Source organism: Drosophila virilis, chromosome 5 (assembly GCF_030788295.1).
Source record: "Drosophila virilis strain 15010-1051.87 chromosome 5, Dvir_AGI_RSII-ME, whole genome shotgun sequence".
Taxonomy (NCBI): domain Eukaryota; kingdom Metazoa; phylum Arthropoda; class Insecta; order Diptera; family Drosophilidae; genus Drosophila; species Drosophila virilis.
The window spans coordinates 4,156,689-4,179,000 of record NC_091547.1 but is presented as its reverse complement, the minus strand read 5'-3'; the positions used below and the strand labels follow the sequence as shown (position 1 = coordinate 4,179,000).

The 22,312-nt window shown below is 40.9% G+C and overlaps 2 protein-coding genes across 8 annotated transcripts in view; both read right to left on the bottom strand.

Annotated features, from left to right (window-relative positions):
- The window catches only part of LOC6625698 (uncharacterized), an 81,633-nt gene that overhangs the window by 32,297 nt on the left and 27,024 nt on the right, over nt 1-22,312 (bottom strand). For 3 of the 7 annotated variants that reach the window (XR_004303918.2, XR_004303921.2, XR_004303920.2), the window contains exons 1-2: nt 14,435-14,643; nt 13,381-13,989 (exon numbers count right to left, since the gene is read on the bottom strand). The exons of 2 other annotated variants lie outside the window; for them this stretch is intronic. The gene's annotated coding sequence lies outside the window, so the exon portion shown is untranslated. Of the gene's footprint in view, nt 1-13,380; nt 13,990-14,434; nt 14,645-22,312 lie in introns of those variants that run through there. 2 more of the 7 variants (XR_004303917.2, XR_004303919.2) reach the window with 2 other exon arrangements.
- On the bottom strand, nt 16,568-16,993 carry LOC138911364 (uncharacterized). Its single transcript, XM_070209978.1, has 2 exons — nt 16,909-16,993; nt 16,568-16,837 (listed from the first exon to the last, which is right to left on the bottom strand). The coding sequence occupies exons 1-2, from the start codon at nt 16,960-16,962 to the stop codon at nt 16,679-16,681; spliced, it is 213 nt and encodes a 70-aa protein (XP_070066079.1). The 5' UTR covers nt 16,963-16,993; the 3' UTR covers nt 16,568-16,678.

Below are 22,312 nucleotides of genomic sequence, written 5' to 3'. Positions count from 1 at the left end.
TGTGTGTGTGTGTGTGTGTGTGTGTGTGTGTAGCGGCCCATAGATAAAGCGCATAAAAGATCAAAGACCTTGGCATAAAGCATCAAATAACGCGCTTGCCAAGCACCAATCGAGGCATGATAATGAAAACTGTTTCGCCGAAACCCTCAACGCGACGGCGAATCCCCTAACAACAAGCCCCAACTCAGCGACCCCAACCCCGTTGAACAAACAAGTGAAACTTGTGTCAGACAGACATTTGACATGCGATTAAAACTAATTTGTCGCACACGTACGCGTAGCAGGGTCGTGCCGCCCAGATCTAAATAAACTCAACTCATTTAAACACAAATTTACAAAAGAAAATGTTAAAATATAAAGGGCATTTGCTAGTCGATTAGTCTAGCCAAACCACAATTTATATATGCTTGTTGCATTTTAGGCAAATGGAATATATTTGGTAATGGAAAGCGTGCAAAATTGAATTAAACAAGTTCGAAAATATATGAAAATCCATTTTATAACGTACGTTTGTGACATGCCCAACAGCGAACAAAGGGCAGCTGGGCGAATGCCTGACCAATTATGGCATAAACACAACATTTATTATTAATAGATGGCCCAAAGTCGATTAGATCAATTAGCAATTATGTGTGTGTGAGTGTGTGCGAGTGTGTATTGACAGCTGTGGCAGTTTCAATTAATTAAAGTAAATGCAAATTTAAGTGTGTGTGTGTGTGTGTGTGTGTGGTCAATGGGCAGCCGCTAATTACAATCAGCTTGTGATCAAATAGAAATCTATATGCAAAGCACTGGACTAGGCAATTGGAGGCTTTTAATAAGCGAACAAAGTGCTTGCACACACACACACACACACAAATACGAAATCTAGACGATTGACACAGTTATTAAAAATGGCATATAGAAATGGCATTCAAGGCATGCGAGGGCGACATCGACATACTTAGGCGCATAGTTTGACAGCAGGCGGCGAACGGACGCCAGTTGACAGCCGTGCAAAAGTGGCAGAGCCAGTCGACAGCAGCAGGAGCAGGGGGTGAAGAAGGAGCAGAAGCAAGCAGCAGGGTGCAACCCATGTCGAACACGCCAGCAGCACTCGAACGGAAAAGGAAACAGTCGTCGAGATTTCCTTGAACAACATGGCAGGCAGCTAGTGCTTGGGTGTGGCAGAAGCCAACGCTAAGGAATTCAATTAGGCAGATGAGTGTAAGCGGGGCTGAACGATGAGCAGATAAAAGTGTTGCCAGCTCAAAGCAAAAGCAAAAGCCAAAGACATTTCTGACACTTCACATATGAGAGGGGCATAAAGTGACTTAACATTGGGCTAAGCTGACTTGCAATTGCCCTAACCCCTACCCACACGCACGTACGAAGGCCTGCTGATGCTGCTGATCCTTTTGGCGATGGCATTTGTAAGTTGCTCTTGCCTTCGAGTATGATGGCTTAATGGCAAAATCTCAATACGTCTTTGCACTTTGCACTCGCATTTTGATTGGCGTAACCGGCGAAAGTTGAATGTGGTCGAAAAGTTACCACAACCGAGACCGAGAGGTAGACGGCGGCATACAGAGTACAGGCCAACGAGACAGAGACAGAGACACAGACACAGAGGTTGATGAAGCTGACAAGACCAAGGCTAAAACTATTGCACTGTGGATTACTTATCAGAAATTGTTTAAAACAGCTCAACTCTCTTTAAATCAAATAACAGTTGCCTCTGTACATTTTCAACGAACGTAACAGCTACGGCTTCTAATATGTTATCGAACAGAAATATGCAATGATGCATTGCAAAGACAACACACATCTTTATGCTATGCAACAGAACGTTAAGCACGTCAAGCCTTGGAAATGTTATGTGACAGCTATGTTAGCACAAATTAACATTAATGAAACCTTTAAAATATGCAAATGCAAGCCCTTACATATCTGTTAAGTTTACTTAACAGAAATGAAATACTATAAAGTGCTATACATGTGTAGAGTGGTATCTAACAGTCATGTTAGGCTAATGCATAAGCTGTTAAGTTAACATAGCTTTTACAAGTGCATTTTGCTAAATTGCAACTACTTTATAACTTTTATACCACTTAAGTTGTAAGCAGTGCCCATGGTGCACTATCAAAGACAAAGTTAGACTAGCTTGTGGAAGCATTCATCATTCATGGTCTGAATTGCAAGCAATTTTCTCATGCTTTTTGTTTGTGCAGCAAATTTAGCTGCATACAGACGCACAATATCTTTTGTGTGTGTTCGTGTGTGTGTTTAAAAGTACAGCAGATTATACCGTTAGTTCAGAGTCTGTCGTCAACGCGGCGCTGAAGTCAACTGAACCGTTTTAATTGCTGCATAAATATTTGTTTAAAATTAGCTCATTGTGCGCTGTTCGCAGCTCCATTCACGGCTAGGTGCAAGGGGGTGTGGCCTGTGTGTGTTGTGTATGTGTGTGTGTGTGAGGGCTTTGCGGGTGTCGTTGTGAGTCAGTCAATTATATAATTTATTTATCTATAATTAGTAAGCAGTCGCTTCGCTGCAACCAGAACTTGCAGCAGCTAAACAGCTCGCCTGTCTCTGTCTCTATACTACTCAATCTCTGTCATGCTCGCTCTCACTTGCTCTTGTGCTTTCGTCTGCTGCTGCTGCTGCTGCTTATTGAATTGCAAGTTGCCCCAAGCCGCACGGCACTTTGTCTGGCTTTGTGGCCATCTCTCGATTCTGAAGTTCACTTATTTATGGCCATGCTTGAGCACAAACTCTTCTGCTAGCTATCGTAATGCCATTCAAGCGTCCGCTTACTGCACTCAATTGGGATTTCAACTGCAACTGTGGCCCCTCCCCAAGTTCCTCTTTAACTATCTTTATGGTTAGCCCTTAAATCAGCAGCGTGGCGCAGTTGTGGCTACACTTGCCTACTGCCTGCACCTGGCCACAGTTTTGGGCCTGATTCCATATTACTTAGCACTGGCAAAAATTAATTTCGACCTGTGTGCTCAGCTTAGTTTGCACACGCACACACACACACACACACACACGGGTACCTATTATGTGCCCAAGTTTGCCTAAAAGCTCAACCACGAGTCTTGTTCGCAACTACATGGCTGTCATGACTGGCCTTTAAAAAACCGCAACTAGTTTCGAAATTTTGTAATTTTATCAGCAAAAACTTTTCATTTTCTATCTCTGGCACATTGAGCTGAATATCCCAAAATTTTCCATTAGTTAATTGTGTTATTCATGAGCTAGCAAAGTTTCAATTTGCCAGCAGTTCATTGTTTTGCTTATCAACTGCACAAATTACTGTTAAATCCATTGAAAGGAATTAATTTCTCACATTCAACCGCTTTTGTGAATTTCACTCTAACCGCAATTCCACGGTATCATGAAACCGACCAGCAGCCAAATGTAACAAAGCAGATGCCCCAAAAAGTATGCTATGCAAATGTCTGGGAAACTTATGTAAATTTGTTCTTCTATGTAAGAATATGGTTGAGTACTTGGGCTCTAATGTGCAATGCAATATTAAAGAGCAGTAGATAATAAGTTTTAATGTAAATATCTGCGAAGTTATTGTGCCCCTAAATATATGACATACAAATTATGGAATGGATGGTTAACTGGAAGTGCTGCAAGGGCGGTTGTCAGAGCACGTTTGAATCGTATTCCTTATAAGAGAACATATTGTCCTAAAAACGCTTTTTATAGTTGGTATAAAAAAATAATCGTTTAACAATTTCATCTATTATTCAGGTTAAATCTAAATTAAATTTGAACGTGATTTGAGAACTCATTTATTTCACGGCAAAGGAACCTCCAACTGACAAAAATTAGGTGAGTGTTTCAAGCATTTCTTTCCATATTGCCACGCAATCAGCTTTTGGCTGAACTTGTAGCTGGCCAACAGGTAACAACGGGGTTGCCCCCAAATATGCTCGGTAGGGTTGTCGCACAGTGTTTCGTTTAGCAGTTGCTGTTTGCATAGCTCTTGCTCAGCGCGTGGATAAGTTCAAAATGTACACAGACGCGGTCTTGGGCTTGGGATTGAGTGTGCGGTAATGCTGAAAGTTGCACTTTTACAACACACACACACACAAACAAGTTGGTGAGGCCCGGCTGGGACGTACCACTGCTGCTGCTTGTTGCTGCCTAATGGGGGTGAGGATCATAGGGGGGGCTGCGGCAGGCGCCAGACACGAGCAGCATAAGTAAACAAGTTTAGTATAATCAACGTTGCAGAACACAAAAAAGAAGAAGAAGTGTTGCATGCATATCCGCTTACATGACACAAAAACATACACACACACACACACAAACAGCCACACACACACACAGGCGCACACAAAGGGGATATAACGCATGTATATGTTTTTATTAGTGTGCTTTTGTTGCGCTGCATTTGGGGGCTACTTGAGCGGGTGCACAGGATTGTATATATATTTTTATATATATATGCCGGCTCGCGGCGTCCATAAAACCATATTACCTCTGATTTACGCTAACACTAACACACACAGACACACATACACAGACAAGCTCATCTGTTCATCAGCGATTCAGTCAGTCGGTGGCTATGGCTGAAGTGTGGAAGGCAGGCGAACTGCTTGGCGCCTCGCTGCCGCAGCAGCTCATTGAATGTGTTTTTTTTATACACTATCAAAGGGTAATTATAAGTTGTAATATAAGGTGTAACGATCAGTGTGTCGCAAATAGTTGCTAGATAGTAAATTATGTACAGCCAACATTTTAGCTTCCTTTTAACGCTTAGCATATTGGCTGCTCACCAATCAGAACAACCAGCTTTATATATCTATAAATATTTCTTCTTATCTATTAAAATATTTGGAAGGGTATTTAATCGTCGGCCTTACGTACTTAACTGACCCTGTTTGTTTCATATTAATTTTTTATTGAATGATGTTGGGTTTTACCCGCCCTTTGGCTCTATTGCCGGCTCTTTCATGCAGCTTTCAACGCTGTGGGGCAACTTTATTCAATTTCTGCGCTGCTCATGTGGAACATGTTTACAGTTCAGGTATGTGTGTGTGTGCGTGAGACTGACAAGCACTGCCGTGTAAAATGGCCAACAAATTGCATGTACTTAGGACATTCACAAGCTGAAGCGGCAACAACAAATGAGCAGCATCAAGTATAACATTTTGGTAGTTGTTTAAAACCGTCGAGGCGAGACAACCGCAGACAGCGTATGGCTACACGCACACCTGACTGGGTGTGTGTGTGCGTCTTTGTGTGCCTTTTTATAGCCGAGGCGGCAACAAGCACATAAAATCTGACACGACAAAGGCTACAAAAGGACTCGCAACACGGAAATAAACAAAGACACAGAACGACAAACGATTTGCAATATTTTTGTTTTTTCACTTACACCTGTTTTTTTTTTTTTTTTTTTTTTTGGCGCCGGCGGCCAACGTGGGTCGCTGTCAAAAGTTCTCCAAGAAGCAGCTGAGGCCCACCTACCTCCGACTGTGTAAATATTTTGCATAAAATATCAATTTCATATGCAAAAGCCGGATATGAGCAGAAGTCTCGGCAACTTAATGAAATTGAAATCGCAACATGCTGATTGCAAAAAGCCACTGCCAAGCCCCCAGCCTCCCAGACACGCCTACGGGCTATGCTGTCAAGCAAATAAAAATTGTACAAGTAAAACTTTATAAATTGTTTAATAAGTTTTTTCTTGCTGCTGCCTGCGCTCAAACACACAGGACATTCGTCTCTAGCCAGGACATGCGTCATGTTTTGCTTTGGCTCTTCTTACATAACTCGAGGCCGCGCTCCTGTGATTAATGTGGCTTGCGGTGGCGGTGGATGCCTCGCAGCATTTTGCCGGACCACGAAAGTTATATAAATCCGCCGGTGCGGTCTTCTCTCTAGCCGGACCAGGGCGTGGCTCATGCAAATGATGGCTTCAAAGTTCCAAAAAAAAAAAAAAAAGAAAAGAAAAACAACAAGAAAACCCATGAACAGGCGACCCTAAAATGGGATCACAGACAGCACAAAGAGTAATTGAAGGCATTTAAGATGACATTAAGCCGAAAAAAGGTTCAAGACAACGCACCAAAAATTCTTCCCTGCCCCCAACCATCGATTGTAAACGCATTAACCCGAAGCGCAGCACTTGGGGCAACACTTGGGGGCAACATTGATGGTGTGCTTGGGGTTCTGGTTCTGTTTCTGGTTTGGTCCTTCGGATTTACTTGTTGAGTTTACTTTGTCTGGCCACTCGATTGAATTACGCGCGCATAAAATGAGCTCCGAAACGAGTTGCGACAGCAGCAGCCGGGAAATGTGATTGGGGAATTCAGATCCAACCCCACATCACGCGCTGACCTCAAGGACAAGCTGCCAACTGATTGCAGGGCACGCTTAATTGTCAACTAATAGGTTTTCTATGTTGTGGAAAATTATCGCAAAGCATTCGCTCCACTAAAAGCTAAATTAAAAACAGAAAAGAGCTTAGCTCAAGGTACGACTGGGGGATACTCTGCTGCCTAGATGGGCATCTATTAGCTCGAAGCTTCGGTTGATAGGGAGTATCTAGATACTGCATACTCTTCATCAATATACCCAACTCTTAGCATAGTCTACAGGGCATAATCAAGTGGCAGCTCTGCAAAAAGCATTTCGTTGACTGCTTATCACTTATCGGTGGCAAATGCAACTGCCACTGCATTCGCAGCTGCTGTTGCAACTGTTGCCGATGGCATTGGCAGCGCAATAACTGTGTCAAGGCTTTCGGGCTGCCGGGGTTAAGCGGGCGTCGAAAATGTGGTGCGAGGGGAAACGAAACAAGCTGCCAGCCAAATGAAGGGCGCTGCGACGCGCTGCTTTTATAAATATTAATTAAAACAAAAAGAAAATCTGCTGCAAACAAAACATGGCTCGCGGCTGTGTTTATGCTGTTCAGCATGTAAATTTATATGTTTCATGCCACGCCCACACACACACACACCCTATTATTGTGGGCAATTCCAATCAGAAACACAGACACACACACATTATCGTAAGCATATCACGTTTTCCAGTTAACCGCCGGCCATAAATATTTCAGGCACAATTTGCTGGGCGTTGACAGCTCCAATTGGTTAAACCTTACTCACGCCACGCCTTGGGCTAAATAAACCATAAGCCAAGTCTAAACCAGGCATAGCTAAAATGCGTCCAGCAATGCTCAGCCTCGGCAACCAGGACGCGTATGCCACTGGCCACAAATTGTGAACGTATGACCGGAGCGAACTCTTTCGGCTCTATTTGCCCTTTTGGGCTCAGCTGCATGAGCGGAAAAATCCGGAAAAATTTCTAGATTTTTGAAATTCCAAGTGATTTCTTTTGTGTAATATTCACGCATAGCCGAAGCACGCTGATTAAAGAAAATTAGATTACTTTTTGAAAATCTGGGCAGCATTTGCTTTTGGTTAGCTTGAAATACAACGTTAGTTATTCTCCCAAGTCCCAAGACCCATTGTAAAGTTAATTACCAAATTAATTTTGTTTAAAGAGTGCCAAGTCCACTTCACCAAGTTAAATTCAATATAGTTCATGTTTGAATTGAATAAAAAAAACACCTCCGCCATGTACACACACGGGATTATGTCAAATGAATTGAAATCAAAGAAAACAAACAGGCAAATCAAATACAAAATACAAATACTTTAATATGAACTTAATAGCCTTGATATCGAATACAAATAGCAAAATGTTTGCCATGGACAAATAAGCGAGGAACTCTAATTGAGCACGACCTGTGCGCACATATCAAGGTATTTTTAGTGGCAATAAGAGATAGAATAAAAGCTCTATATATATCTATTAGTAACTAGGCTCTAATTGCTGGCCACGTTTAAGTTGGGCTCAGTCAAATTGGGCACTAATTTGTAGAAATTGCATGCAATTTATGCCAGAGCACATTTTACTGCTTCTATATACCCTATAACAATTAATAGTGGATAAAAATGGTTGTTAATGAAGTCAGGCAATCGTATGGGTCAGAGATTTGAAGTTTGTATTTGCTATAATATCCGTTCCAGAGACTGCAAATTCGCAAATAATATGATATACATTTAGGACTTTTAAAATCTTTCTAGCCTTGATATTTAATAGGAAAAATAAAAAATACAAACGTGTATTTTAAACCCTTCTATTGGATTAGCACATGTCTCACCGCAGAGCTAAAAACTTCAGTTAGAGGAACTGACAAATGCGGAGGCTCAGTCAAGTCGGTAACCTGTACAGAGTAGTAGTCACAGGGTATTAACAAGTTGGCCTGAACGCTTACAACTTTCTTGGTTACTTTTGGAGCTAGTTACTGTCTCGTTTATTCTGCTTATGCTGCCAACAAGCGGCAGGCGGCGCGTTGCAGCCACGCTTCTGGGGTGTGGGCAGCGGGAAGAAATTGAAATTCATGGGATATGCCACAAAATAGGGAAACGTGCTCATGCATGCGTTGCTGTTGCCGTTGCCGTTACCGTTGCGTTTCTCTCGAGCGGAATTTGTAAACTGAAAGTATGCAACAAGAGCAGCAACAACAACAACAACAACAACAACGAGGATAACAAATAAGGCAACAAACGGGTAAAATAAGTAGCAAAGCTATGTGAGCTACCGTCTGCGCTTTGGCCATTAGCCTGCGGCTCCAGCTCCAGCCTTGACTTGGGCTTAGGGATGTGAATGAGCCGGGACTATGGCTGGACCAGGTGAGCTGACAGGCCCGTTACGTTTATGGCATGCAGCTGGAATGTGCTGCGCCAGTTTGTGGAATTTTACGTGTTGCGGAATTTTTAGTAACCAACTCAGCCGAGATTTGGCAGCGACGAGTGGGTCGAACCAAGCGCAGTCAGCCACAGTGTCAAACGAAGTCGAACTCCAGCCAAGTCGTTGACTGCCTGTCTATATGTATTCGTGTGTGTGTGTGTGTGTGTGTGTGTGTGTGTGTGTGCTGGAATTTTATTATTAAATTGCGAGCATTTGCACATGCATTGGATTTCGTTTTAGTCCCTCAAACCGTTGACGGGCCGTCATTTAGCCTGGCACAATGGATAACAGAATTATAAAACGAAATAGCAAGCAGCTTTTGTCATGCTTCATTTGTTTTAGTCCAGTTGATTTACGACTGCTGCAGTGTGTGTGTGTGTGTGTGTGTGTGTGTGTACGGGCTCAGGTGCACACAAATAAATAGCTGTTGATTAATATTGGCTGACCACGCCCCATTACGCAGCTGCACACAAATATTGAACATTTACAGTCAGCAGAAAACGTGCAAATGCTGCGTCAAAAGATAAAAGTGAGCGCACAAGTTGAAAATAGTCGTAACACACACAACCACAAATACACGCAAACAATATGCGTGTCTGTGTGTGTGTGTGTATTTAAAAGTTGAACAAAATGAAAAACCGCAGAGACAGGAGCAACAGGAATAGCAGCAACAGATTTTTTGTTGCGGTTCGTTGAGCACATAATAATTCCATCAACAGCAAGAACAACAACAGCAGCAACAACAACAACAGCAACAACAACAGCAACAACAACAACAACAACAACAAATGGCGCTAGCAAAACGTTTAGCACGCCACTGAGATAACAGCATGAGAGCAAATGCGTTGGCAGCGCCGTCAGCGTCAGCGTCAACGTCAACGCCAACGGCACTTTGCCATATCTACAGCTGCATTGTGTGTTGTTGTTTTTTTTTGGTCACTTTACCGTGGGCAAAATGTACGCATAAATTATGAAAAGCCAAAGCCAAGCAAATTGCAAATTCAGAAAAGAAATATCAAAAACAAATATGCAAACGTGAATGGAACTGCATTCAGCTTAACAGCTGGCTAGCTAAGTTAACATAACAGCTACTGCTTTAACATTTAAGGTACATCTAATGTTGAGTTAACATAGGAAAAGGCTTGAATAAGAGTTACAGAAACAAAAGCTGTTAAACGTATGGCAATTAACATATGTAATGTTTCAAATCGAATTAGAAAGCTGTTAGAAAGTTTCTGCCACAAAAATCTCACGCATCACCCACAGTGCTGAGGTCGCTAGCTGGCAAGCACTAAATTGGACAACAGGGCGTATGAGTAATGGCCTTTTGGTTACCAGCAAAGTGGCTGGAGCGCTGATGATGCCGCCAAACTGCTTGGAGTGTTTCCTCGCTTCGTTTATTTTTCGGTAGCATTATGTTGCATTTGTACTATCTCTTATATATGTTTTTTATTTTGGTTAATTTAACTTGTTGCCATCAAGTTGGAAATAAAATAAATAAGTTGCTTCAGCTTCACTCGCGATTCACCTACGCCAACGCACAACAGTATGCTACGATTAATTTCATGTTTACATATACATACATATGTGTGTGTGTGTGTATACATGTACGCATATATTTACATTTATTTGATGCGCGCTGAACTTTTGTAGGCGGCCGGGGGAGGAGAATTGCCCAAACTTTTCTAATTAAAAATGTATGGCATGCAGAGTTAATGGGCTATTGGACGGGGCAGATGTTATTCGTATTCACATGCTCTTCTCAGGTTTTTTTTTTTTTTTGCCTATGAGTTGTAATAGAAATTACATTAATTCATTTTTAAATAATTTCGATGCATAAATTAACATATATATCTAACAGCACAAACGGCTAAAAACACGGCTCAAAATATTTGCTCTGCGTGCATTGAACCGTGCCTCAAGTTGGCTAATTAAAATGCTGCTTAATTCGCTTTTAACCGGCAGGAAATTTGTGTGTTTGGTGGCATTTTAATTGACCAAGAGGAGATGGACAGCCGCTTAGCTACGGCGAATGAAGCTGCAAATTGATTGCAGCTCAAGTTAAATTGCCGCAAAGTTTAATTAAAACTAGCTGAAATAATCAAGCAGCCACTCGCATACCCTTCCCAGCACACTTGAAATTTCAATTTTACAACAGCATAAAGAAATCTTAATAAAAAACAAAAGAACTCTCGCGACGGCAAAGGCTTTATGAAGTCGAAAATTCTACACGTTCTGTCAACAGTTTACTGCCGCCGGGGTGGGAGCTAGGGCATCAAAATACCACTGTGATTGACTGTTAAACCGTTTAAATGGGCGTCCTCTGCTGACTGTTTAAGTGTTTGTACAATTTTATCATAATTGCAGCCACTTGGCAGACATCCAAATTGCGTTGTTTTGCCCGTTTGCCGTTTCTCAAATAGTTTCCCTAATTGGCAGCAGCCACAGATTTATGCTGCGACATATATGTAAAGAGAAATATATGTTTCTTCTTATATATATATATATATATATATATATGTATATATATATATTCAATCTACTTTAAATGTAAATTTGCTCAGCGAAGTGGCAACAGCTGAGCTGTGCGAAGCAGCCACAAAGTCGGACTCTCGTTTCTACGACTTTAGTTTTAGTTCTTTTTCTATTGTCTGCGTGCGGTACTTAACTCTACCAATTCTTATGCCAAATGATGTATGCATATGAGTTCGTATAAATTATTATGCCACACACATACTTATCTGTACGATGTGCAATGCAAACTACCGCATACAGCTTTAAGAAACATAGTATTAAAGCTTTTGCTGGTATTTTCCACAAAGAGTTTTCACTCTTCATATATTATTTTACTTAATACTTTGACATTCGATATGCGCATCTACAATTAATTGAATGTGCTGCATATTTTAACACAAAATTTCATTCAATTTCCAATTAAATTTGTTTCATAAAATGTACAATTTACAATTGGATAAAATAATATTTAAAATTCACTTAATTAAACAATTTACACAGCTGAAAATAATCGGTATATTGCACAAATATTTAACATGTCACTTAACATAGGCTCACATTAGTTGGTTATGCAGAAATCATGAATTATTGAATGAATGTTCAAATATTCTAGGTGCCTTTTTTTTTTTTTAATTTGTTTTACATTTCCCCATTGGGTTTCCGGCCACGCCCAGTTGCGTGGTAACCATTACCGACACTCGCTGAATTTAGCTGGTAATTTATGCATTATTAATTATCCAACTATTTCGATTGGTATGCCGTTGCCCGTTGCCCGCCCTCATTTTACAAAACGAAATGCACAAATATAGTTTATTATTGAGCAATTGGACTAAATGGCCAAATGCCAAACTATTCGAAATGTGTGAAACGCGCGGTATCTGTTTATGAGTCCACAAGGACTGTAAATCAATTTTGCGCCTAGTTAACAAGTGCTGTACTATGGGAAACTATGGCAAACTTTTATAGAAGCAAAGATTTATGATACACATGGAGGACATAGCTGTCGCTGTTAGCATAAGCGAAAGATGTTACTTTAACAGCTGTTAAAGCGAGTAATGGATTACTGTTAATTATACGCTGTTAAACACCAAAGAAACTATTATTTTGAATAACTTTCATGTTTGTTAATCAATTCTAATGAAGTTTTCAGCACACGATTGTCAAGTGCTTATATTTGCAGCTCATGTTAAATTTTTTACGATAGTTGTAATAGTTTGGCTGAACAATTTTCATATTAATCCCGACGCGTTTTCTCTGAGTTTATGGCACTAACTTAGTTAATTATTTCCATAGTCTTCTGCAGACATACATTGCGTGGGTGTGGTGTGCGTATCTGTCGACAAACAATGTATGTTTATTTGCGCAGATACCACATAATCGTATGCATAAATACAACATATTTGTGTGTATATTTATATATCTGATATTTGCATAATGGCCGCAGAGTCAAGTAGATTGTGCGTGGAGATATAAAGCATATAATTGAAAGCAAACAAGAGCTCTCGCATTGTATATGCAGATTTTCCATAACTTCTGACTCAATTTGCAACAATTTTCCAATACATAATGCTAATAGCTAGTTGTTAGATAAGACTTATAACACACAATATAGGAAGGAAAAATATAAAATAATTGCATGAGAATTTGCAAAATAGCTTTTTTTCTACTTACTTATTATGGTAGTTAGAGAAGAGTTTTGGTTTAATTCAATGGAATAATATTACAAATTGCATTTGTGTGCGAAGAGAAAGTCATTGTTAAATGAAAACACAAATTGCGTCTAAAATGGCAATGGACCGAAAAGCTTTTAACTTGCAAAAAAAAAAATATACATATATGTGTGCGTTAAAGTACAGAAAATGTTTGAAAAATGATTTTGCATAGAAATCGTTTGCTGTGTGCTGTGTGTGTGCGTGTGTGTGTGTGTGTGCAACAATGCAATGAGCATGAAAAGCTATTTATATTATTCAATTTTTAAGTCAAAAATATAAAAAATATCAAGTTAAAAAAGTGAAGTGATGCATGACTTGGTGCAAAATTCTTGTGAGTATGCGTGTGTGTGTGTGTGTGTGTATATATATTTTTACTGTTGTACATTACAATTTTCGGCTCCATGCTGGATTTATGCGTCTTCGTTGATTTCATTGGGACCTGTCCTGGCTGCCCTGGCGCCTCTCTCTCTCTCTTTCTCTCTGCTTCGACAAGCTCAATTTGTTTTTCTCTTCGATTATTTCAATTTCGATTTCGATTTCGATAACAACGATAAGTCGATAACGCTTTCTGATATGCTGCCCATTCAAGTTGACTTTTTGTGCGTTGAATTTAATTGGATATCAGCCGCAGTTGTTGTTGTTGTTGTTGATATTTTCGGCACTTCATTTCACAACATTTGCGTTTCGTTTCGGCTTTTTATTTGCTTTTAATACTGTTTTTATTATATTTTGTTGTGTGCTTTTTTATATGTTGCAGCTCAGACGAAACCGTTGAATTGTTTAAATTGTTGCTGTTATTGTTTCTGCTCGTTTTGTTGTTATTTGTTGGTTGTTTGTTTTTATTTATTTATTTATTTATTTTTTTTTTTTGATTGTAATTAAGTTACAAAAAAGTTGTTGGTGTTTATTCAATTGGATTGATTTTTGATATTATGTACTAATAAAATGCATGTAAGTCAGTCCGTCGTTTCACAAATTGTTTGCCGTTGAGCTGTAACTGTAATATGCATATAAATAAATATATATTTATATATATACACATATATAAGTGCCACACTAACACACACAGCACACACACACACACACAGCCCCTACAATTAGCACCTCAATTGCTGCAGTTAGCCAAAGTTCTTCTAACAATTGCGCCTGTGACAAGCCACACACACATACACACAACCCCACACACACTCACACACTGAGACACACACACACACATGCACATCTCGCATTGCAGGCGCCATTTCAATTGCTTATTGCCCGCTTCCGGCCAAGTTGTTGGCGTCTATGGGTCTCAGCTCAACTGCAGCTGCAATTTTATGTTGCCTGTGAGCCACGCCTACAAAACGCAGCAATTTCTCAAGCCATTAGGCACGCTTACCCCCCCACACATCCACACACACTCACACACACACTCACACACACACACACACAGTCAAACGCACTGCACTTGATGCTCGGCCATTAATTTTTGGTTGTATTTGGTTTGTTTGGTTTTTCCGACTAGTTTTGGGCAATTTTTTAGCTTCGGTTTGGCTGGCGATACGTGGAATGCGTATTTTGATGCTCCAAGTCCAAGGCGTGCACAGCGCTCGGCGCTCAGAGGAAAAGACAACTTGATCACAGCATGGAAAATGTTCAACTGACCGAAGCGCGAGCCAGCTGCCACGCTTAGCTGTGGCAGCAGCAGCAGCAGCAGCAGCAGCGGCAGCGGCAGCAACAGAGGCAGCAGCAGCGGCAGCGGCAGCCGTTGGCTTTATCAGTTCGTCGAGCTCGTGCGGAGGCGCCAGTTCGTCGTGTATTGGCTCGTGCGGCGCCTCGGCTCGGCTTTTCACTCGCTTTTGGGCCGAGCTGTGGCAAGCAACATGTTGGACTCTGGCGCAGCATCCTTGGGTGTTGCCTCGGCCAGGCTTTTCACTCAATGCCTAGCGTCACGTGTTGCACGCTTGGAGTGAAAAGCTGTGTGAGTGTATGTGTGTGTGTGTGTGTGTGTGTGTTCGTGTGGCAGGTTGAGCTTTCACTCAATGCTTGTTACTTGCATTTTGTTTATGGTCTGCCCAACGTGCGCTGCTAATGTGGCAAGCAGCTCGTCATGCCGCTATCTCGCTGTTTTTGCTGTTTGTGTGCTGCCTGTGCCCCTGCCACGCCCCCCGTGCCCCCGTGGCAGCGCATAACGGAAATTATGTATATATGCTGATGGATGCGTCGAGTTGTTTCGATATGGTTATTGGATATGGCAAGCAGATTCATTATTTGCCCCCACACCGTCAACAGCAAATATTTTTCCTTTCAGCTGTAAGTTTTCATCAGGTATTTGGTAATCCAAGACAGCAAGACCTGGCCCTCTCTCTCTGTATGTGAGTGTGCGAGTGTGTGTGTGTGTGTGTGTGTGTGTGTGTGTTAGTTGTAACATGCTAAGGCGATAGCATTGGCAGAACTTTTTGGATGTACTCGCAGGTGCATTCACACATGAGCGCCCAGCTACATAGTTCGGAAATTAGAGTAATGCGACGCAGCGGGGCGAGGGGCTGTGAGGGGCTCTGCGGCAGTGGGCGGCACAGTGGGTGTGGCAAGTCAGCCAGACTTGAGACAAGGTAATGCAATTATAAAATGCTCGCAGGCAAAAACTCATTTTTGGCAATAAGCACACGCAATTTGTAAAAGTGAAATAAATGACACAAGAAGTTGCAGTTACTCGCTTTTTGAACAGTGCATTGCCACGCCCAGCGCACCCTTCACCGGTCCCTCCCGGACGGTTAGAGCGTCTAGTTGGTAGCACAATGGACCTACGGCAATGTACTATGACTATATTTATGAATTTGATGCTCATAATTCGTTCACTTTGTGCATTTTATTAATAAAGTTTGCTGGCTGGAAAGGTCCCAGTTGCTTGTCTGGAAATGCTAGAGTCGAGAACAAGATACAGCAATATACTTGTGCATCTATTATATATATACAACTATATATATATATATATATATATATATATTTATATATATATATGTGTGTGTATGTGCATGCTGCATATGCGAATTGTTCTTTAAGTGAAAGTTTCTGCTTACTTTTAAGCTACGGTTCCGGTTCTACATAAAAAAGTTTACATTCCTCTTCATGTTCTTAACTTACAAGTTTGTTCCTTCTCTCCCTCCCTTTCTCTGGCTCTTTCACTGCTTAACAAATACTTTAACTTTCGAGCTGCGTTTAAAATGTTGCTTATTGAAACATTTTGCAGCATTGATTATTTTATTCGGTTAAGTTGCCAATCAAATTGTATATCGGTTGGCAACTTTCTCGGAAAATGTTTAAAAACTTTTCGTATCTGTTAGTTTACAGAATGTTCGCTGTAAACTTTAATAGAAATTCTATGAAAGGCTATTTGGCATTTCAAAATAATGTTATTTTATTGCTATGCTAAGTCTCTGTAAAGCAACAGAATGTTCAGTGCTCAGAAAGTCATGATGTTGTTGCCAACAGTAAAAAACTGTTAGTATGGTTTTTACAGATGTTGAAGAAAAACTGTTGTGTAACATATGTTATCCTGTTTAAGCCAGTTTAAGAATTGAAAGGATATAAATATGTATATGTACATATGCCAAATTTTATTGAAAGTTTTGTGCAATTAAACTATTCCTATTTTATTAAAATACATTTCAGTTGCCCAGTTAAGTTAGTCGAAGCCCTGTAAATATTTAGTTTTGATCGTTTTGGCCATGCGGCGGTGGGGGTCCATTCTGACCGCGTGGTGGTCCCTGCTGTCCGGCGCTTTGCTTCAGAAAACCGGAGTTTAATATCTGACCCAAATGCTTACCGGGCATTTGCGGCATCTCTGGCATCTGCGGCATAGAGGCCTACATAACCACACAGGGAAGCACATTGTTAGATCTCCGTCTACGATTACCTATTGGGTTTTCCCACTCACCAGGGCAACGGCCAGCATCAAGAAGAATACACCAAATAATGCGAACTGCTTCATAGTGAAAATTGTTACTGATTTCCCAGTGCATATTCACCGCATTTATATAGTCAGTTCGCGCAGCTAAGTTATCGACAGCAAGCAATCAGCATGCCATTTAATAAGCTCCCAAAAAGATAAACAAAATGAGTGTAATTAAAGCTTGATGCAAACAGATTTGAGAACCAACTTTAATTTCTATATAGCGTGTCAACTTAGCAAAATACTAATTTGTATTATGGAAGCAAAGTATTCACGTCTATTGGCAATAATTATAACAAATCATAAAAGCAAGAATATATAATTATTAATAGATATATATAAAATATAAAATAATAATTAAGAAATTATTTATAATAATATAATTGAAATTGAAATTAAAGAAATTAATATGGCAAAACTCGAACAGACTCCCGTTCCCTATCATCGCAATAATTATAAAATTTAGTGCCCACCACAAGCTAGATAAAAACAAACTTTTGTAGCACTTCCTTTTAAGATCGTATTATTGAAATTATATATATATATTATTATATAAGTACAATATATCGCATCTAACGCAACGAAGGCTCCTTTCACAACTTTCTTGTTTTCTGTCGAGCACTTTTTTGTAGCTCTGTGAAATGGAATCGTGTCAGTACTTTTCAGTAAATAATTTTAGCATAATTTTCGTAGCGACAAGCTCATAAATTTCTGGCAACAACCCATACGGGAAAGTAAAAAACAAGCCAGATACCCATTCACACACACACAAAATACTCAATTTATGAGTCATAAATTGGATGAAAACAAATATTAGTTCGAAATTGTGCAGCAATTCCGGTCGGAAAATGTTTACTAGTTAAAGCTAAAGAAAACTTGGTCACTTGAATTAAACCGAACGCGAGACTGTTTCACCTTTATTTTTGGCAAGCCCTCTTGAAATGTCACCTGCGGCTGTGCGAGGCAATTTCGCTTAGGCGCCGCTGTGCAAAAATGCCTTCAATTTGAGATTAAATTTTTCGCCAACGGTTTGCGCCAAACAAACAATTTTCTAGTTCGAGAATGGCAACAAAAGGTTACGCGACAGCCCAACAGACCGCGCCCCGCCCCGCCCATCTGCTCAACTACCCACAATACCGCACACAAGTGGCCCCAAACCCAATCAATGGGTTGCCGTGTGCACATACAAACATGCCACGTGTGTATGTTGCTTTTTCTTCGAAGGCAATAAATTTTCCTTTCGCTGCGAAATATGAATATTGAATATGCCTACAGTCAACCGTGCACATAATAAACCGCAAGAAAAGCCAGCCCAATGACTGCTAACTGGCGACTGAAAGCCGTTGAGCGGAAAACTACTAAAAAAAAAATATGGAGAAAAGACTAACTCATTTTAAATTTCTAGCTAGTATAGCACGTGTACGCACACTGAGAGAAATTAGCAAAAGCAAAGATACTTTAAAAATTAGTGAGAACTTTCGCCTGGGAATTAGCAAAAGTTTTTCAAAACACATTCATATAAAATGTAAGCTTACAGAGAGCACTCGTAAGTAAAGCCTTACAGAATATCATATTTTATATAATATTTCCCCCAAATTCAAGTTCGCCTCTTCCTCTTTGAGCCCTTAATAAGTATTATGCGAGAAATATTTCTTCACCTAATTCTTATGTTATATATAAACTTTTTTTTACAAAATTATTCTTCTAGCATATTGCTTAGGTAGTATAGAAAATTCTGATATTATAAGTAGCATCAGTTCTGGAACTGAACCCATTTTAACTGTGACTGTACATGATATAAAATTTGTATAACTGAAAAATAATTAATGCATCAGATATATAGAATTCAACTTAATATGTGAGGAGGATCTTTTTCTCTAGAGCAGCAATCTATGATAATAGGAGGAACATCCGACGACACTTAAATCTAAAACTTTCTTGCATTTCGCTCAGTGTATTTGTATGGGAATTTTAGTGTCTGGCCTGCAGCCCTCATGTATACTTGTACATAGTGAATGAGATGAGTCGAGATGCTAGATGAGAGGCACTAATGAAGTTTCGGTTTGTCCTTTTAAGCACTGGGCTGCCTCATTGTTTGACTTTGCCGGCAAATGCCGCTGCGCCGACGTTGTGCCTACAAGTCAGAGCTCACAATGTTTGCACAGCCGACGAGTCCTGTTTGTGTGTGTGAGTGTGTGTGTGTGTGTCCTGTTGCTGTGTGTGCGGGCCTGGCATTTGCCTGCCCTGCTGGCACTCTATTTATTTATGTTTATAATAGGATTTTTATCAAAACTTTTCATATTTTTTTTTTTGGCCAATTCCGTTTTGTAATGAGCATTTAAAAAAGACAACAGCGACTTGCAGCCGCTGACCCGCAGTTGCTCTGGCGCTTGTCTTTTGACACGCCCAACGTCCCCGCCCCACACACACACACAGAGCACCCGCAGAACGTGCGGCCAGCTCGTGTTTTTTTATTTTTGTGTAGCTGTCGATTCACGCCTCCAAATTTTTTATGTTCTACACCCATTTGCCGCAATGTTCTGGCCACTTATTATAATGTCGGGACTTTCAAACGCTATCGAAAAGCCCGCAAACTAAATAATTGCCAAATATTTGAGCAAGTTTTTAAAGCGCATTCATCTCATTAGGGTTTCACACCCCGGCTTTTGCTTGTGGCTGGAACTCATTAGCCGCGGTAGCTTCAAGCCGGTGTCTGTAACAAATACATAGCTGGTTGGTCGTCTATTTCGACTGTCTGCACTGATTATACATTTACAAGCAAAAATTTCCACTTAAGTCAGTGCTTAAATATGCCTAATTTCATTTGCTTTTTCCTGGCTTTTCGCCAGGCACTTTGCCAAGCAGCCTCAATTAAAACAGTGTGGGGCCGCAAAGGAAATCAAAACCAATTGCACAGCATTTAAACGCTTTGAGCACGAAAGTCAAGAACCTCAAGGACCAAACAGCATTCATGAAATGAAAGCAGCAGCAACACGCAAACCTCGATATATAAGGAAATATAAAAATGTAATTCTATTTTTCGCTTATTTAAGCAGCAGATTAAACAAGAGACCTCAATTGAATTTATGAGAATCGCATTGAAAGGCGACATTTAGAGGGAGAGATAAGAGGAAATAGTTAAGCGAGTCAGAGAAGAGCTGACCACAACTACACAGTGCGAAAGGAAATATGTCTGAAATAATTAAAGTCTAGTAATCTGTATTTGACGTTTTGAAAATCGCATAGAAAGGCGCAGCGAAGCTCATTATAGTATATGTATATGCAAAATAACAGCTAAATAATCAGAGAGGCTTAGCTAGACTAATAGACAGCTGCCTGAAGTACAATTTTAATGATGAATTCCCCAAACATAGATGCAAATGACGCGCCCACAAAATAGATACACAAACACAATTTGCAAAGCGAAAAGCTAGTGGAGTGAGGGAGGGGAATGTGGAGTGGATGGCAGTCAAATAATGACAAGTTTTCAAAGCATCATTAATCACGAAAAGTTCACAAGGACTTAATCCATGACAGAGCCACAGAACTAAGTAAGCCCAGCAGCTGGGGACAACGAGGCAAAAACCAGTCGAGCTGTCGATATTTGTTTTTCGGGGTTTCAGCCACAAATTAGAGGAAACTGACTAAAAGTTGCGTCTTGCTCGGCCCCAAAAACTTGCTGATATTCAAGTCTACTTTTTTTATATACTTATATTATTTGTGTAGGCGTGTGCAGGGGTGAATGTGTTTGAGTGTGTGTGTGTGTGGCTGTGTGTTATAAAATTATGTTGCTCATATTTGTTTGGAATGCTTTTTTTGTTGTTACCGCAGCCAAGGGCTGGGCACTGTGACACACACACCACACACACATAGGACATTCCCTTTGTGCGTTGTCTCCTGCAATGTTGGCTTTCAGATCTGGCCAGGACCACGTCCAAGTCATGCAGATTGCGCTTGTTTGTTTTGCCAGCTGCCTTCGCTCGCTCACTTGGAATACTGTAAATATTTTTAATTCTTTGCCAGCGCCAAGGGCCAATGGCAATGGCAATGCGTTTGCAACAACAACAACAACAACAACAACAACAAGAGGAGAAGGAGCAGGAGCAGGAGCAGTACCAGTAGCAGGAGAAGGATAAGAAGCGTGGCAAACGCCGTTGCCGGCATTTCAGCTTTTAAGCTAAAGCTATGAAAATAATTTGGTCCTGAAATACTTGCGGCTCTTGCCGGGCAATCGGAATGCTTTTTGTGGTCCAAACAACAATAAAAAAAAAAAGACACGCGAACAACGACAACGTTTGACGCTGACGATAGCAGCGTGTTGATTAAGCCAGGCAAAAATAAAAAATGAAAGAAACAAGGAACACGAAGCAGTAGAACTTACACGGCCAACGGGGCACATTGTTAGTCATCTTGGCGGGTAGCAAGTGGATAATAACCAGCGGAACTATGTGCATTTGTTTTATGCCGCAAACTAAATGAAACAACAACAAAAGGCAGCTGCGGTAACCAAAATGACAACGCACACAAGCTGAGGCCGCGGGCAAAAGCAAAAAAAAAAAAAAGAACGGAAAAAAAAATGAAATGGGGGCGGACGGAAATTGTGTGTGCACAGTGAAAAACTTTGCCACGCCCAGCGCAGCAGCAGCTGCGGCTAGAGTCAAGCGCCGGCGACGTCATCAGCTTCGCAGTTTCACGGCATTTTCTCAGCTGGGTTCTTTGCATTTTTGAGTGTGCCCCACACACACACACACACACACACACACACACATACATGCACTTAGCCAGGCAGTCAACGCCGCGTGTCTTTGTGCCGCAGCCGCTTTGTCATTGCCGCTGATTCAACTCAAGAAATGCATAACTGCATTTTACATTTTCCCGCACAGCGCACAATGCACCACCAGCTCCGTCTACGTTCGCCATTTGCCAAAAGAGCGCTCGTGCGTGCGTGTGTGTGTCTGTGTGTGTGTGTGTGTGTGTGTGTGTGTGTGTGTGTTTGCCGAGGCTGTAGACTGGGCTAGCCTCGGGAGCCAGCACACAAATTAGTTTTAACCAGGCATTGTCACGCTGTGCTGCACCCCATTGTGGCCAGCGCGGTTGCCGATTAAGTGCGGCATCCAGCTGCAGCTGGTTCCCGCCCCTTCATATCTTGCCACACCTATAAAGTTTTTGCTTATCAGCCGCAGCAGCAGCGACTACCTTTGACTTCATTTTCTAATCAGAATTGCGGCGTTGATCAACACTGGTAAGTCCTGTTTTTGACTATCTAAAATGAAGAACTTCCAGTTTTCTAGTTGCCTAATAAAATACGTATATTTCTGCCAGATAAGTGAACATTTGCTTAGTCTGAATATAAAAATTAATATTAATTTTTAACAAAACCTATCTGAAG

Coding starts and splice junctions, on each gene's coding strand:
- LOC138911364 (XM_070209978.1), bottom strand. CDS start 16,962: ATGAAGCAGTTCGCATTATTTGGTGTATTCTTCTTGATGCTGGCCGTT. Junction 16,838..16,908: donor TGATGCTGGCCGTTGCCCTG/GTGAGTGGGAAA, acceptor GTGGTTATGTAG/GCCTCTATGCCGCAGATGCC.